This window comes from Pseudophryne corroboree, chromosome 3 (genome assembly GCF_028390025.1).
Source record: "Pseudophryne corroboree isolate aPseCor3 chromosome 3, aPseCor3.hap2, whole genome shotgun sequence".
NCBI lineage: Eukaryota > Metazoa > Chordata > Amphibia > Anura > Myobatrachidae > Pseudophryne > Pseudophryne corroboree.
In genome coordinates this window covers 418,613,091-418,629,302 of record NC_086446.1, presented here as the reverse complement: position 1 = coordinate 418,629,302, position 16,212 = coordinate 418,613,091, and the positions used below count along the sequence as shown (strand labels likewise).

General features: G+C 44.7%; 1 protein-coding gene across 4 annotated transcripts in view; it reads left to right on the top strand.

The window, feature by feature from the left end:
- The window catches only part of PLCG1 (phospholipase C gamma 1), a 186,967-nt gene that overhangs the window by 132,377 nt on the left and 38,378 nt on the right, over positions 1–16,212 (top strand). For all 4 annotated transcript variants that reach the window (XM_063960251.1, XM_063960252.1, XM_063960250.1 and 1 more), the window contains 4 exons: positions 10,436–10,537; positions 10,623–10,741; positions 10,928–11,013; positions 12,197–12,317. In XM_063960251.1, the coding sequence (XP_063816321.1) occupies positions 10,436–10,537; positions 10,623–10,741; positions 10,928–11,013; positions 12,197–12,317 (428 nt within the window). The remainder of the gene's footprint in view (positions 1–10,435; positions 10,538–10,622; positions 10,742–10,927; positions 11,014–12,196; positions 12,318–16,212) is intronic.

Sequence of the window (16,212 nt, the reverse complement as noted above, 5' to 3'; positions counted from 1 at the left end):
AGAAGTCCTCCTCATTGTCCGGTAATGTGGTGGGTGGCTAGCAGGGGGTTACTTCTGCTTCATATCTGCTGTCTTTTTGTGCAGTATCTGGGGTGGTTGACACTATTGTACGTGACTTAGGTGTAAATCTCTTATTGAGCTTTAAGAGTGCATATTAATATTTTTGTGTTTATTTGTTTCCTTATACTATCATCCTTTGTTATGTTGGGGAAAGGGAAATCCAATCCTGAGAAGAGGGTAGCAAAAGTGTTTTCTTGTGCTAAATGTAGGGTTATTTTTCACGTGTTCAGTTCCACGTGTGACCAACGATCAGTCTGTGCAGCTTGTGAAATAGAACCTGGGGTACTGACCTGCGATAAATCCATCACACTGGCAATGTTGGAACTTTCTATCCAGTTAACTAGCAGAGATGTACCCACTACTGTTTCTGGGCCTGGCAATGGTCTAAATATGATGCATCAATCCTTGCTTTGGGGTTTTGCCTCAATAAAGCCAGCTTGGAATCATGGTTTAGTCTTCTGAGTTCAGGTGCTTGCACAGGTGTCCCCCTTCTTAGAGAAGTTGCTGGCACAGCTTCCACCTCCAGATCCTAGAAGAGGAATTTTTCAGGACCTCTCAAATCTTGGGAAGGCACTACTACTGAGGTGGATCTGCAGTATTCGGATCAGAAGCTGTCTTTAGTTACAGATGAGGATCCTTCTAATTTGTTCAGCGATTATTAGACAGGTTCTGCAGATCCAAGAAAATTTGGTGGTGTAGGATGCTACTCTTCTAACTTGACAAAAAAATTTAAAAGAAGCCGGTTTGATTTCGTCCCCTGAGTTGAATGATCTGCTTGGGCTGAGCCCGACGGGAAGTTTAAACTATCCCGTTCCAGTTTCTGTAGCCACTCCTCATGACTGCTGTCACTGTGCAAAAGTTACAGCTATTCTGGTCCCTAATGCTGCCTCATTAAGTGGCAGTTCGGTTAGTACATAGGCTTATTTTGGCTTCAGCCTGGGCCAGTAAGGCAGCTGGATAAAGGTATTCCTTCTGGTGTTCCAAGGGCAGATTTGATGTCTGCGGTTGACTATATTAGAGAGGCTTCGGGCTATCTGGTTGAGGCAGCTGTTGATGCAGCAGAGTTCTGTGCTCTGGCTCAGGTCTTGGCAGGCTGATGGCGTGTCAAATAAATATCCTATATTGTAATCTGTATAGTGTTTCTATGAAATGTACTCCTTTGGTGGCTGTAAATTAAGAAACCATTTAGTAGTTTATTTGGGCTTTCATGTCTTTAAAAGACTTTATGCAGCCCTTTTAGATTTCATACACACAGATGTTGTATCCTTTTCATTAAAGTGTTTTTTTATGTTTCATACTATACTTTGTATATTTTCTTGCTGCTGTGTTTGCACTGTATGGCATTATTTAGACTAAATTGTCCCAAACCTGCACATCTCTTACATTTTCATCTTTAGTCATCCCATATTTAGTCAACCTGTTGATTAAAAGCACATTCTCTGGAGATTCTGTCACATGACATTAGACAGAACGTGTTTTGATGTCTCACAGTTGTATTATAAACTCTGTAAAATCCAATCGTATACCTTGTCAGGGGAGGCTTGTTCAATACCAGTGTCCAAAAAATGTTTCTCCCAGGGGTCAAAATTCTTTCATTCAGAATCTGGTCCAATCTCTGTAGAGGAAGAAAAAGGTATCCCTTCTTGCATGAAGGTTCTGGGCAAGATAGACACAACATTTGAGGCAGTTGAATCTGTCTGGTTTCACACACGTCTTTCAGATGGTGTGACTGAAAATGCGAGCAAAGTCCAAAATGTACTTGTTTTCCCAGTTCATCAGACTGTCTGTCATCTGTGCATCACTCCATTTTGTGGTGGTTTTGCAGCCACAATATTAGCAAGTGTCATCCGTTTCCGTCTGGGTTAGGATTCTGGCAACAACCGATGCTAGGCTCTGAGGTTGAGGGGAGGTGGTTCTCCAGTCTACTTTCCAGGGTAGACGCAATGGCGGCCCATTGAATTTATCTCTTCATTTACCTGGTCTTTCAGCTATGATAGCTATGTTACTTAGGGCTCTCAAGAAATTAAAAAGAGGTTGTCTGGGTAATTCTGATAGCACCAGATTGGATCTGCTGAGCATTCTAGACTCTTTTCTTTGTGGCTTCTTCTCAGTGGCCAGACTAGTTAACTCAGAGTCCCTCATTTGGTTTTAATGGGGTGGTTACTGGAGCTGCTTGTTAAAAGATTAGCTGATAATGTGGTGCATACTATTTTAAAGGATAGGAATCCAGCTACCATAATCTTATTGGGTCTGGAAGACGTACGTTGACTGCAAACAGATGTTTTCCAACTTCTTTTTTTTTAGATTGCTTCTGTTTTTATAGAAAGGTCTCGGGGCTGTCTTAAGACCATGTGCCCTGACGATTCAGGTTTCATCTTTATTAGTCTTTTACCAAAGACTTTTGACCTTTAATCCGGGCTGTTCACATGTTTTTACAGGGTGTTCTTCATGTTCAACCTCCTTATATGTGCCCGGTTGTTCAGTGGGACTTGAAGAATTTAGTCCTGTAGGCTTTGCAATGTTCTCCTTTTAAACCTTTGTGTTCAGTTGGCTTTTTAACTTGGAGAGTGCTACTGCTGGTGGCCATTTCCTTGCATGTCTGAGCTGGGCTCTCTTGCATGTTGGTCGTCTTTTTGTGTTTTTCATCATAATAGGGCTATTTTGAGGATTAGATCTTTGTTAGCTCAAGATGGTCTTCAGATTCCAGAGATTGTGGTCCCCACTTTATCTGTGGAGTCCAAAGATTAATGGGGTTACTTACATTCTTTGAATGTAGCTAGAGCAGTGATTCCCAAACTCTGTTCTACATGTGCACTGCAGACTAGATGTGGTAAGTGGCACTTATCTGCCGCAAATTCTATGTTTTATATGTTTCTTTATAACAGTCCTGGTTTTATGTATATCCATGCTTAAGCTCCCTCAGTTTGGGAAACTAGAGCACTAAAGAATTATGTTCAGAGGATGAAAAATATAGATGACCTTTTCATTTATGTGATTCCGTAAGAGAGAGGGGGGCGGGTGGGGGCCAGTGTCTACGCAGACTATTGCTCTGTGTAATATGACTGTAAGTTTCCAACCTTATTTGTGGTTTCAAGTTTCAGATCCAGAATGTACTTTTATGGGTTTGATATTTTCGCATCAAGGTATGCTTGCTTTGGTTGTGATGTACTTTGTACTGCCCAGGAATGCTCATGTCATTGCAGACTGCTTTGGGATGTCTTTGTGTCTTCCAGTGTATGAAGGAGAATCCAGGACTTTTGTAGCTACTGTAAAATCAGTGTTTGAGTTTTGTTAGGATTAGTGTCCTTCTCATCTCCCTTGTATGCTTTGTCTTTTTCTTTGGTGCTTCGTTAGTAAGGAAACTGATTACTGATCAGCAGAACTGGGTTTTGAGGGGGCAGGAGCCCGAGTTTCAATACCAGTTTTTGAAAGTGCCCAGACTGCTCACTCAAGTCACTTAAATCCAGTGTCTCCAGCATTTCCCATGCAGTTGAAAATATGATTTGTACGATAGCTGCAAGAATACAAATGTTTTTTTTTAGAGATGAGCGCCTGAAATTTTTCGGGTTTTGTGTTTTGGTTTTGGGTTCGGTTCCGCGGCCGTGTTTTGGGTTCGAACGCGTTTTGGCAAAACCTCACCGAATTATTTTTGTCGGATTCGGGTGTGTTTTGGATTCGGGTGTTTTTTTCCAAAAACACTAAAAAACAGCTTAAATCATAGAATTTGGGGGTCATTTTGATCCCAAAGTATTATTAACCTCAAAAACCATAATTTACACTCATTTTCAGTCTATTCTGAATACCTCACACCTCACAATATTATTTTTAGTCCTAAAATTTGCACCGAGGTCGCTGTGTGAGTAAGATAAGCGACCCTAGTGGCCGACACAAACACCGGGCCCATCTAGGAGTGGCACTGCAGTGTCACGCAGGATGTCCCTTCCAAAAAACCCTCCCCAAACAGCACATGACGCAAAGAAAAAAAGAGGCGCAATGAGGTAGCTGTGTGAGTAAGATTAGCGACCCTAGTGGCCGACACAAACACCGGGCCCATCTAGGAGTGGCACTGCAGTGTCACGCAGGATGGCCCTTCCAAAAAACCCTCCCCAAACAGCACATGACGCAAAGAAAAAAAGAGGCGCAATGAGGTAGCTGTGTGAGTAAGATTAGCGACCCTAGTGGCCGACACAAACACCGGGCCCATCTAGGAGTGGCACTGCAGTGTCACGCAGGATGGCCCTTCCAAAAAACCCTCCCCAAACAGCACATGACGCAAAGAAAAAAAGAGGCGCAATGAGGTAGCTGACTGTGTGAGTAAGATTAGCGACCCTAGTGGCCGACACAAACACCGGGCCCATCTAGGAGTGGCACTGCAGTGTCACGCAGGATGTCCCTTCCAAAAAACCCTCCCCAAACAGCACATGACGCAAAGAAAAAAAGAGGCGCAATGAGGTAGCTGTGTGAGTAAGATTAGCGACCCTAGTGGCCGACACAAACACCGGGCCCATCTAGGAGTGGCACTGCAGTGTCACGCAGGATGTCCCTTCCAAAAAACCCTCCCCAATCAGCACATGATGCAAAGAAAAAGAAAAGAAAAAAGAGGTGCAAGATGGAATTGTCCTTGGGCCCTCCCACCCACCCTTATGTTGTATAAACAAAACAGGACATGCACACTTTAACCAACCCATCATTTCAGTGACAGGGTCTGCCACACGACTGTGACTGATATGACGGGTTGGTTTGGACCCCCCCCAAAAAAGAAGCAATTAATCTCTCCTTGCACAAACTGGCTCTACAGAGGCAAGATGTCCACCTCATCTTCACCCTCCGATATATCACCGTGTACATCCCCCTCCTCACAGATTATCAATTCGTCCCCACTGGAATCCACCATCTCAGCTCCCTGTGTACTTTGTGGAGGCAATTGCTGCTGGTCAATGTCTCCGCGGAGGAATTGATTATAATTCATTTTAATGAACATCATCTTCTCCACATTTTCTGGATGTAACCTCGTACGCCGATTGCTGACAAGGTGAGCGGCGGCACTAAACACTCTTTCGGAGTACACACTTGTGGGAGGGCAACTTAGGTAGAATAAAGCCAGTTTGTGCAAGGGCCTCCAAATTGCCTCTTTTTCCTGCCAGTATAAGTACGGACTGTGTGACGTGCCTACTTGGATGCGGTCACTCATATCCTCCACCATTCTATCAATGTTGAGAGAATCATATGCAGTGACAGTAGACGACATGTCCGTAATCGTTGTCAGGTCCTTCAGTCCGGACCAGATGTCAGCATCAGCAGTCGCTCCAGACTGCCCTGCATCACCGCCAGCGGGTGGGCTCGGAATTCTGAGCCTTTTCCTCGCACCCCCAGTTGCGGGAGAATGTGAAGGAGGAGATGTTGACAGGTCGCGTTCCGCTTGACTTGACAATTTTGTCACCAGCAGGTCTTTCAACCCCAGCAGACCTGTGTCTGCCGGAAAGAGAGATCCAAGGTAGGCTTTAAATCTAGGATCGAGCACGGTGGCCAAAATGTAGTGCTCTGATTTCAACAGATTGACCACCCGTGAATCCTTGTTAAGCGAATTAAGGGCTGCATCCACAAGTCCCACATGCCTAGCGGAATCGCTCCGTGTTAGCTCCTTCTTCAATGCCTCCAGCTTCTTCTGCAAAAGCCTGATGAGGGGAATGACCTGACTCAGGCTGGCAGTGTCTGAACTGACTTCACGTGTGGCAAGTTCAAAGGGCATCAGAACCTTGCACAACGTTGAAATCATTCTCCACTGCACTTGAGACAGGTGCATTCCATCTCCTATATCGTGCTCAATTGTATAGGCTTGAATGGCCTTTTGCTGCTCCTCCAACCTCTGAAGCATATAGAGGGTTGAATTCCACCTCGTTACCACTTCTTGCTTCAGATGATGGCAGGGCAGGTTCAGTAGTTTTTGGTGGTGCTCCAGTCTTCTGTACGTGGTGCCTGTACGCCGAAAGTGTCCCGCAATTTTTCTGGCCACCGACAGCATCTCTTGCACGCCCCTGTCGTTTTTTAAAAAATTCTGCACCACCAAATTCAAGGTATGTGCAAAACATGGGACGTGCTGGAATTTGCCCATATTTAATGCACACACAATATTGCTGGCGTTGTCCGATGCCACAAATCCACAGGAGAGTCCAATTGGGGTAAGCCATTCCGCGATGATCTTCCTCAGTTGCCGTAAGAGGTTTTCAGCTGTGTGCGTATTCTGGAAAGCGGTGATACAAAGCGTAGCCTGCCTAGGAAAGAGTTGGCGTTTGCGAGATGCTGCTACTGGTGCCGCCGCTGCTGTTCTTGCGGCGGGAGTCCATACATCTACCCAGTGGGCTGTCACAGTCATATAGTCCTGACCCTGCCCTGCTCCACTTGTCCACATGTCCGTGGTTAAGTGGACATTGGGTACAGCTGCATTTTTTAGGACACTGGTGACTCTTTTTCTGAGGTCTGTGTACATTTTCGGTATCGCCTGCCTAGAGAAATGGAACCTAGATGGTATTTGGTACCGGGGACACAGTACCTCCAACAAGTCTCTAGTTGGCTCTGCAGTAATGATGGATACCGGAACCACGTTTCTCACCACCCAGGATGCCAAGGCCTCAGTTATCCGCTTTGCAGTAGGATGACTGCTGTGATATTTCATCTTCCTCGCAAAGGACTGTTGAACAGTCAATTGCTTACTGGAAGTAGTACAAGTGGGCTTACGACTTCCCCTCTGGGATGACCATCGACTCCCAGCGGCAACAACAGCAGCGCCAGCAGCAGTAGGCGTTACACGCAAGGATGCATCGGAGGAATCCCAGGCAGGAGAGGACTCGTCAGACTTGCCAGTGACATGGCCTGCAGGACTATTGGCATTCCTGGGGAAGGAGGAAATTGACACTGAGGGAGTTGGTGGGGTGGTTTGCGTGAGCTTGGTTACAAGAGGAAGGGATTTACTGGTCAGTGGACTGCTTCCGCTGTCACCCAAAGTTTTTGAACTTGTCACTGACTTATTATGAATGCGCTGCAGGTGACGTATAAGGGAGGATGTTCCGAGGTGGTTAACGTCCTTACCCCTACTTATTACAGCTTGACAAAGGGAACACACGGCTTGACACCTGTTGTCCGCATTTCTGGTGAAATACCTCCACACCGAAGAGCTGATTTTTTTGGTATTTTCACCTGGCATGTCAACGGCCATATTCCTCCCACGGACAACAGGTGTCTCCCCGGGTGCCTGACTTAAACAAACCACCTCACCATCAGAATCCTTCTGGTCAATTTCCTCCCCAGCGCCAGCAACACCCATATCCTCCTCATCCTGGTGTACTTCAACACTGACATCTTCAATCTGACTATCAGGAACTGGACTGCGGGTGCTCCTTCCAGCACTTGCAGGGGGCATGCAAATAGTGGAAGGCGCATGCTCTTCACGTCCAGTGTTGGGAAGGTCAGGCATCGCAACCGACACAATTGGACTCTCCTTGTGGATTTGGGATTTCAAAGAACGCACAGTTCTTTGCGGTGCTTTTGCCAGCTTGAGTCTTTTCAGTTTTCTAGCGAGAGGCTGAGTGCTTCCATCCTCATGTGAAGCTGAACCACTAGCCATGAACATAGGCCAGGGCCTCAGCCGTTCCTTGCCACTCCGTGTGGTAAATGGCATATTGGCAAGTTTACGCTTCTCCTCCGACAATTTTATTTTAGGTTTTGGAGTCCTTTTTTTTCTGATATTTGGTGTTTTGGATTTGACATGCTCTGTACTATGACATTGGGCATCGGCCTTGGCAGACGACGTTGCTGGCATTTCATCGTCTCGGCCATGACTAGTGGCAGCAGCTTCAGCACGAGGTGGAAGTGGATCTTGATCTTTCCCTAATTTTGGAACCTCAACTTTTTTGTTCTCCATATTTTATAGGCAGAACTAAAAGGCACCTCAGGTAAACAATGGAGATGGATGGATTGGATACTAGTATACAATTATGGACGGACTGCCACGGTTAGGTGGTATAAAAAAACCACGGTTAGGTGGTATATATTGTAATACAATTATGGATGGACGGACTGCCTGCCGAGTGCCGACACAGAGGTAGCCACAGCCGTGAACTACCGCACTGTACACTGGTTGATAAAGAGATAGTAGTATACTCGTAACAACTAGTATGACTGACTATGACGGTATAAAGAATGAAAAAAAAACCACGGTTAGGTGGTATATATTGTAATACAATTATGGATGGACGGACTGCCTGCCGAGTTCCGACACAGAGGTAGCCACAGCCGTGAACTACCGCACTGTACACTGGTTGATAAAGAGATAGTAGTATACTCGTAACAACTAGTATGACTGACTATGACGGTATAAAGAATGAAAAAAAAACCACGGTTAGGTGGTATATATTATAATACAATTATGGATGGACGGACTGCCTGCCGACTGCCGACACAGAGGTAGCCACAGCCGTGAACTACCGCACTGTACACTGGTTGATAAAGAGATAGTAGTATACTCGTAACAACTAGTATGACACTATGACGGTATAAAGAATGAAAAAAAAACCACGGTTAGGTGGTATATATTATAATAATACAATTATGGATGGACGGACTGCCTGCCGAGTTCCGACACAGAGGTAGCCACAGCCGTGAACTACCGCACTGTACACTGGTTGATAAAGAGATAGTAGTATACTCGTAACAACTAGTATGACTGACTATGACGGTATAAAGAATGAAAAAAAAACCACGGTTAGGTGGTATATATTATAATACAATTATGGATGGACGGACTGCCTGCCGACTGCCGACACAGAGGTAGCCACAGCCGTGAACTACCGCACTGTACACTGGTTGATAAAGAGATAGTAGTATACTCGTAACAACTAGTATGACACTATGACGGTATAAAGAATGAAAAAAAAACCACGGTTAGGTGGTATATATTATAATACAATTATGGATGGACGGACTGCCTGCCGACTGCCGACACAGAGGTAGCCACAGCCGTGAACTACCGCACTGTACACTGGTTGATAAAGAGATAGTAGTATACTCGTAACAACTAGTATGACACTATGACGGTATAAAGAATGAAAAAAAAACCACGGTTAGGGTGGTATATATTATAATAATACAATTATGGATGGACGGACTGCCTGCCGACTGCCGACACAGAGGTAGCCACAGCCGTGAACTACCGCACTGTACACTGGTTGATAAAGAGATAGTAGTATACTCGTAACAACTAGTATGACACTATGACGGTATAAAGAATGAAAAAAAAACCACGGTTAGGGTGGTATATATTATAATAATACAATTATGGATGGACGGACTGCCTGCCGACTGCCGACACAGAGGTAGCCACAGCCGTGAACTACCGCACTGTACACTGGTTGATAAAGAGATAGTAGTATACTCGTAACAACTAGTATGACTATGACGACGGTATAAAGAAAGAAAAAAAAATACCACGGTTAGGTGGTATATAATTATACAATTATGGATGGACGGACTGCCTGCCGAGTGCCGACTGCCGACACAGAGGTAGCCACAGCCGTGAACTACCGCACTGTACTGTGTCTGCTGCTAATATAGACTGGTTGATAAAGAGATAGTATACAACAATATACTACTATACTGGTGGTCAGGCACTGGTCACCACTAGTCACACTGGCAGTGGCACTCCTGCAGCAAAAGTGTGCACTGTTTAATTTTAAATTAATATAATATTATGTACTCCTGGCTCCTGCTATAACAACCTGCAGTGCTCCCCAGTCTCCCCCACAATTATTATAAGCTTTTATACATTGATGTGCAGCACACTGGGCTGAGCTGAGTGCACACAGACTGAGTCACACTGTGTGACTGCTGTGTATCGTTTTTTTCAGGCAGAGAACGGATATAGCAGAGAACGGATATATTAAATAAAAGTTAACTTAACAACAACTGCACTGGTCACTGTGGTAAACTCTGTCTGCACAATCTCTCTCTCTCTCTCTCTCTTCTAATCTATTCTAATGGAGAGGACGCCAGCCACGTCCTCTCCCTATCAATCTCAATGCACGTGTGAAAATGGCGGCGACGCGCGGCTCCTTATATAGAATCCGAGTCTCGCGAGAATCCGACAGCGTCATGATGACGTTCGGGCGCGCTCGGGTTAACCGAGCAAGGCGGGAAGATCCGAGTCGCTCGGACCCGTGAAAAAAAAAGTGAAGTTCGTGCGGGTTCGGATTCAAAGAAACCGAACCCGCTCATCTCTAGTTTTTTTTCTCCCTACGTACCTCTGCTGGTTTTTGCTGGTACTGTATGAATGAGGTTTTCTGGCTCTGTACACTGCTCTCGCCATAATTCCCACCTTTTACAGGAGACATGGGCAGCAAACCAGCTTCAGGTTCAAGAGTTTATGTTCCAGTTCCTGCGTGACCCTCTGAGGGAGATAGAGGAACCATACTTCACCTTGGAGGAGGTATGTAAAAATCCAAAAGGCCTATGTCCTTTAATTTGCTTAATTTTCCAGTGTTTATTTTAAACCTATTGTTCTGTCTTTACAGTTTGTTTCATTCCTGTTCTCCAAGGAGAACACTGTATGGGAATCGGCGCTGGACACTGTGTGTCCCCAAAATATGGATAACCCCCTCTCCCATTACTGGATATCCTCTTCCCACAATACGTAAGAAAACCACTGTTTTTCTTGTCACTCGGAATCCTCTTACCCTTTGCACCAGACAATACTATTTATCTTCCTGTTCTGCGTTTGCTCTCTGTCGCTGTAAAGCACTATATACAATTTGTACACAGACATCATGTTTACTGTAATTGTCACGCATTTTATTATTCACTGTTTCTCTACACACAGGTACCTAACAGGGGACCAGTTCTCAAGCGAGTCCTCTCTTGAAGCATATGCCCGCTGTTTGCGGATGGGCTGTCGTTGTATAGAATGTAAGTTGGATGCGCCACCTTGTGGATGTCTCTCTTGAGAGGAATTAGTATTTAACCATTACTATAGAGTTAAAACCTACTATTATAATTTACAAGTGGCATTACATTATGTTACCGTTAAGGAAAAGTCGCAAGGGCAATCAGCTTTAGTCTACTAGCTGCTGTAGCCAAGCATTTACTCTACTCTTTGCCGTGCTTACAACAACATTTTTCAGTGTTTTAGTTTAAGCTTTCATGATTTGTTTAGACACTTGTAAAAATCATCCTTTCATTCTGTGTTTGTTCTGTATAGACAACTCTATCGTTGTCTAATTAGTATACTTATGGAAAGAGAAATGTCTTTTTACAAGTTAACACTTCCCATTTAAAAGAAAAAAACAGCATCCTACTTAGTTGCAGAGCTCAGTCTCGTATATAGTTTGGTTTTACTGTGATTAATCCTTCCTGTTCTAGATATACTTCTGAGATGACACCTGTGGTGACATTCGAAAACCTTTAACATTAGTTAATGTTTGATATTTATATCATGTTCATCTTTTTTTTAAGTAAACAACCAGGAGGGTGGTGTTTGGTTGAACGGTCAATTTTTAAACCTATTTTCCCGATGAACCTTTTTTTTTCTTTTTAGTAAACCATTATTTTCTATTCAAGTACAGGTTGAGTATCCCATATCCAAATATTCCGAAATACGGAATATTCCGAAATACGGACTTTTTTGAGTGAGAGTGAGATAGTGAAACCTTTGTTTTTTGATGGCTCAATGTACACAAACTTTGTTTAATACACAAAGTTATTAAACATATTGTATTAAATGTCCTTCAGGCTGTGTGTATAAGGTGTATATGAAACATAAATGAATTGTGTGAATGTAGACACACTTTGTTTAATGCACAAAGTTATAAAAAATATTGGCTAAAATTACCTTCAGGCTGTGTGTATAAGGTGTATATGTAACATAAATGCATTCTGTGCTTAGATTTAGGTCCCATCATCATAAGATCTCATTATGGTATGCAATTATTCCAAAATACGGAAAAATCCCATATCCAAAATACCTCTGGTCCCAAGCATTTTGGATAAGGGATACTCAACCTGTATTCTGTAACTCGTGTCATGTGTCTGGTATAATTCATAGAGCTTTTGTCACAAAAGCCTATACAACTGTTAATTTATTCTGTTTCAGTGGATTGCTGGGATGGACCAGATGGAATGCCAGTCATCTATCATGGACATACCCTGACCACCAAAATAAAGTTCTCTGAAGTTCTCTTCACCATCAAGGAACATGCCTTTGTCACATCAGAGTAAGTTTTATTATTAACATTTATTTATATATCGCTAGTATATTCCATTGTTCTTTACCATTGGTTGAAGTTACTGAGGTGGGGGTATAGAACTCAGGGTCGACAGTGTCTAGGTCGACACCTATAGGTCGGCAGTGACTAGGTCGACACATGAAATGGGTCGACATCGCCATTAGGCCGACATGGAAAAAGGTCGACATGAGGGTTTTTGGTTTTTTTTTGTGTCGTTTTCTTCTTAGTGATTGGGAACCCCAATTAGTGCACCGCTTCGCTCGCCATGCTTCGGGCAAGGTTACCGTTCCTAACATGTAGTCCATGTGGATCGTAAAATAGGAAAAAGTTCAAAGAATGAAAAATAAAAATGTGAAAAACTCATGTCGACCTTTATCCATGTCGACCTAATGGCAGTGTCAAACTATTTCCTGTGTCGATCTACTCAGTGTCGACCTAGACAGTGTCAACCTAGAGTCCGGATACCCTGAGGTTGTTACGGTGCCATGGCAGCAGTCATTAAGAGTCAGTTCATGAGATGGTCAACTCTGAATTTTATGGTGATGACTTCAGAAGAGATTGTTTAGACTTCCAACTGTGATATTATTTTTAGGTGACTTTTTTTTTAATCCTCTCTTTGTAGAGTACTGGGAATATGAAGTTTTGTGACTGAGTTACTTCTCTAATTTTCCCAGACAAAATGGAGTTTTAGGAGTTGTAGATGAAGTACGGATGGTGTAATGGTTAGCATTACTGCCTCACAGCACTGAGGTCATAGGTTCGATTCCCACCATGGCCCTAACTGTGTGGAATTTGTATATTCTCCCCGTACTTCCATGGGTTTCCTCCGGGTACTCCGGTTTCCTGCCACAATCCAAAAATACACTGGTAGGTTGATTGGCTCCCAACAAAATGAACCCTAGCGTGATTGTGTGTGCGTATAAATGTGATAGGGAATATAGCTTGTAAGCTCCATTGGGGCAGGGACTGATGTGAATGCCCAAATATTCTCTGTAAAGCGCTGCGGAATATGTGTGCACTATATAAATAACTGGTAATAAATAATCCAGCAGACCTTTGTTTTCTTGGTGTGACAGTGGTCAGTGGTTGACCGTTTTACTGTTACTCCAATGACATGATGACTCTGTAGAATGGAATGGTGGTGAAGTGGAGCACCCAAAGCCCACAGATAAAAGGTCGGGAGGAATTTTGAACCAGTCCTCTTTGCAAAACTTTCATTTTAGCAATATTCTTAGGATGTTATTTGTGAAATACTTTCTCCAGGTCATACACAGGATCTCAGATTTAGGAGAGCGGGCCACTCCAAAACGCTAACTTTCTTTTGTTGAAGCCGTTTAGTTGTGTTTTTACGTCTGTGTTTTGGGTCATTGTCCTGTTGCATCATCCAACTTCTGCTGAGCTTCACTTGGTGGACAGCTAGCCTGACATATTATTTCTCTGACGTCCTAGTGGATGCTGGGACTCCGTAAGGACATGGGGAATAGCGGCTCCGCAGGAGACAGGGCACAAGAATAAAAGCTTTAGGATCAGGTGGTGTGCACTGGCTCCTCCCCCTATGACCCTCCTCCAAGCCTCAGTTAGATTTTTGTGCCCGAACGAGAAGGGTGCAGGCTAGGTGGCTCTCCTGAGCTGCTTAGAATAAAAGTTTAATTTAGGTTTTTTTATTTTCAGTGAGTCCTGCTGGCAACAGGCTCACTGCATCGTGGGACTAAGGGGAGAAGAAGCGAACTCACCTGCGTGCAGAGTGGATTGGGCTTCTTAGGCTACTGGACATTAGCTCCAGAGGGACGATCACAGGTACAGCCTGGATGGGTCACCGGAGCCGCGCCGCCATCCCCCTTACAGAGCCAGAAGAGACGAAGAGGTCCGGTGAAATCGGCGGCAGAAGACAATCCTGTCTTCAGACTAAGGTAGCGCACAGCACCGCAGCTGTGCGCCATTGCTCTCAGCACACTTCACACTCCGGTCACTGAGGGTGCAGGGCGCTTGGGGGGGAGCGCCCTGAGACGCAATATAAATGATAATACCTTAGGTGGCAAAAGAATACATCACATATAGCTCCTGGGCTATATGGATGTATTTTCACCCCTGCCATTTTTACACAAAAAAGCGGGAGATAAGGACGTCGTGAAGGGGCGGAGCCTATCTCCTCAGCACACAAGCGCCATTTTCCCTCACAGTTCCGCTGGAAGGACGGCTCCCTGACTCTCCCCTGCAGTCTTGCTTCAGAATCAGGGTAAAAAAGAGAAGGGGGTGCACTATTGGCAGCAAATGACAATAAAAACAGCAGCTATAAGGGAATAACACTTATATAAGGTTATCCCTGTATATATATATATATATATATATAGCGCTGGGTGTGTGCTGGCAGACTCTCCCTCTGTCTCTCCAAAGGGCTCGTGGGGTCCTGTCCTCTATCAGAGCATTCCCGGTGTGTGTGCTGTGTGTCGGTACGTGTGTGTCGACATGTATGAGGAGGAAAATGATGTGGAGGCGGAGCAATTGCCTGCGTTAGTGATGTCACCCCCTAGGGAGTCGACACCTGACTGGATGATCGTGTTCAAACAATTAAGTGATAATGTCAACACTTTGCAAAAAACTGTTGACGACATGAGACAGCCGGCAAATCAATTAGTGCCTGTCCAGGCGTCTCAGACACCGTCAGGGGCCCTAAAACGCCCGTTACCTCAGTGGGTCGACACAGACCCAGACACAGATACGGAGTCTAGTGTCGACGGTGATGAGTCGAACGTAATGTCCAGTAGGGCCACACGTTACATGATCACGGCAATGAAGGAAGCATTGCACATTTCTGACACTACAAATACCACTAAGAAGGGTATTATGTGGGGGGTGAAAAAACTACCAATAGTTTTTCCTGAGTCAGATGAATTGAATGAGGTATGTGATAAAGCGTGGGTTTCTCCCGACAAAAAAACTGCTAATTTCTAATAAATTATTGGCACTATATCCTTTCCCATCAGAGGTTAGGACACGTTGGGAAACACCCCCTAGGGTAGATAAGGCGCTCACACGTTTATCTAAACAAGTAGCGTTACCGTCTCCTGATACGGCCACCCTCAAAGAACCAGCTGATAGAAGGCTGGAAAATATCCTAAAAAGTATATACACACATACTGGTGTTATACTGCGACCAGCAATCGCTTCAGCCTGGATGTGCAGTGCTGGAGTCGCGTGGTCGGATTCCCTGACTGAAAATATTGATACCCTGGATAGGGACAATATATTGTTAACTATAGAGCATTTGAAGGATGCATTACTATATATGCGTGATGCACAGAGGGATATTTGTACCCTGGCATCAAGAGTAAGTGCTATGTCCATCTCTGCCAGAAGAACGTTATGGACGCGTCAGTGGTCAGGGGATGCGGATTCCAAACGACATATGGAAGTATTGCCGTATAAAGGGGAGGAGTTATTTGGGGCTGGTCTTTCGGACCTGGTGGCCACGGCAACGGCTGGAAAGTCCACCTTCTTACCCCAGGTCACTTCACATCAACAGAAAAAGACACCGTCTTTTCAAACTCAGTCCTTTCGTTCCCATAAATACAAGCGAGCAAAAGGCCATTCCTTTCTGCCCCGGGGCAGAGGAAGGGGAAAAAGACTGCACCATGCAGCCGCTTCCCAGGATCAGAAGCCTTCCCCTGCTTCTGCCAAGTCTTCAGCATGACGCTGGGGCTTTACAAGCAGACTCAGGCTTGGTGGGGGCCCGTCTCAAGAATTTCAACGCGCAGTGGGCTCACTCGCAAGTGGATCCCTGGATTCTACAGGTAGTATCGCAGGGGTACAAACTGGAATTCGAGGCGTTTCCCCCTCGCCGGTTCCTGAAGTCTGCTCTGCCAAAGTCTCCCTCCGACAGGGA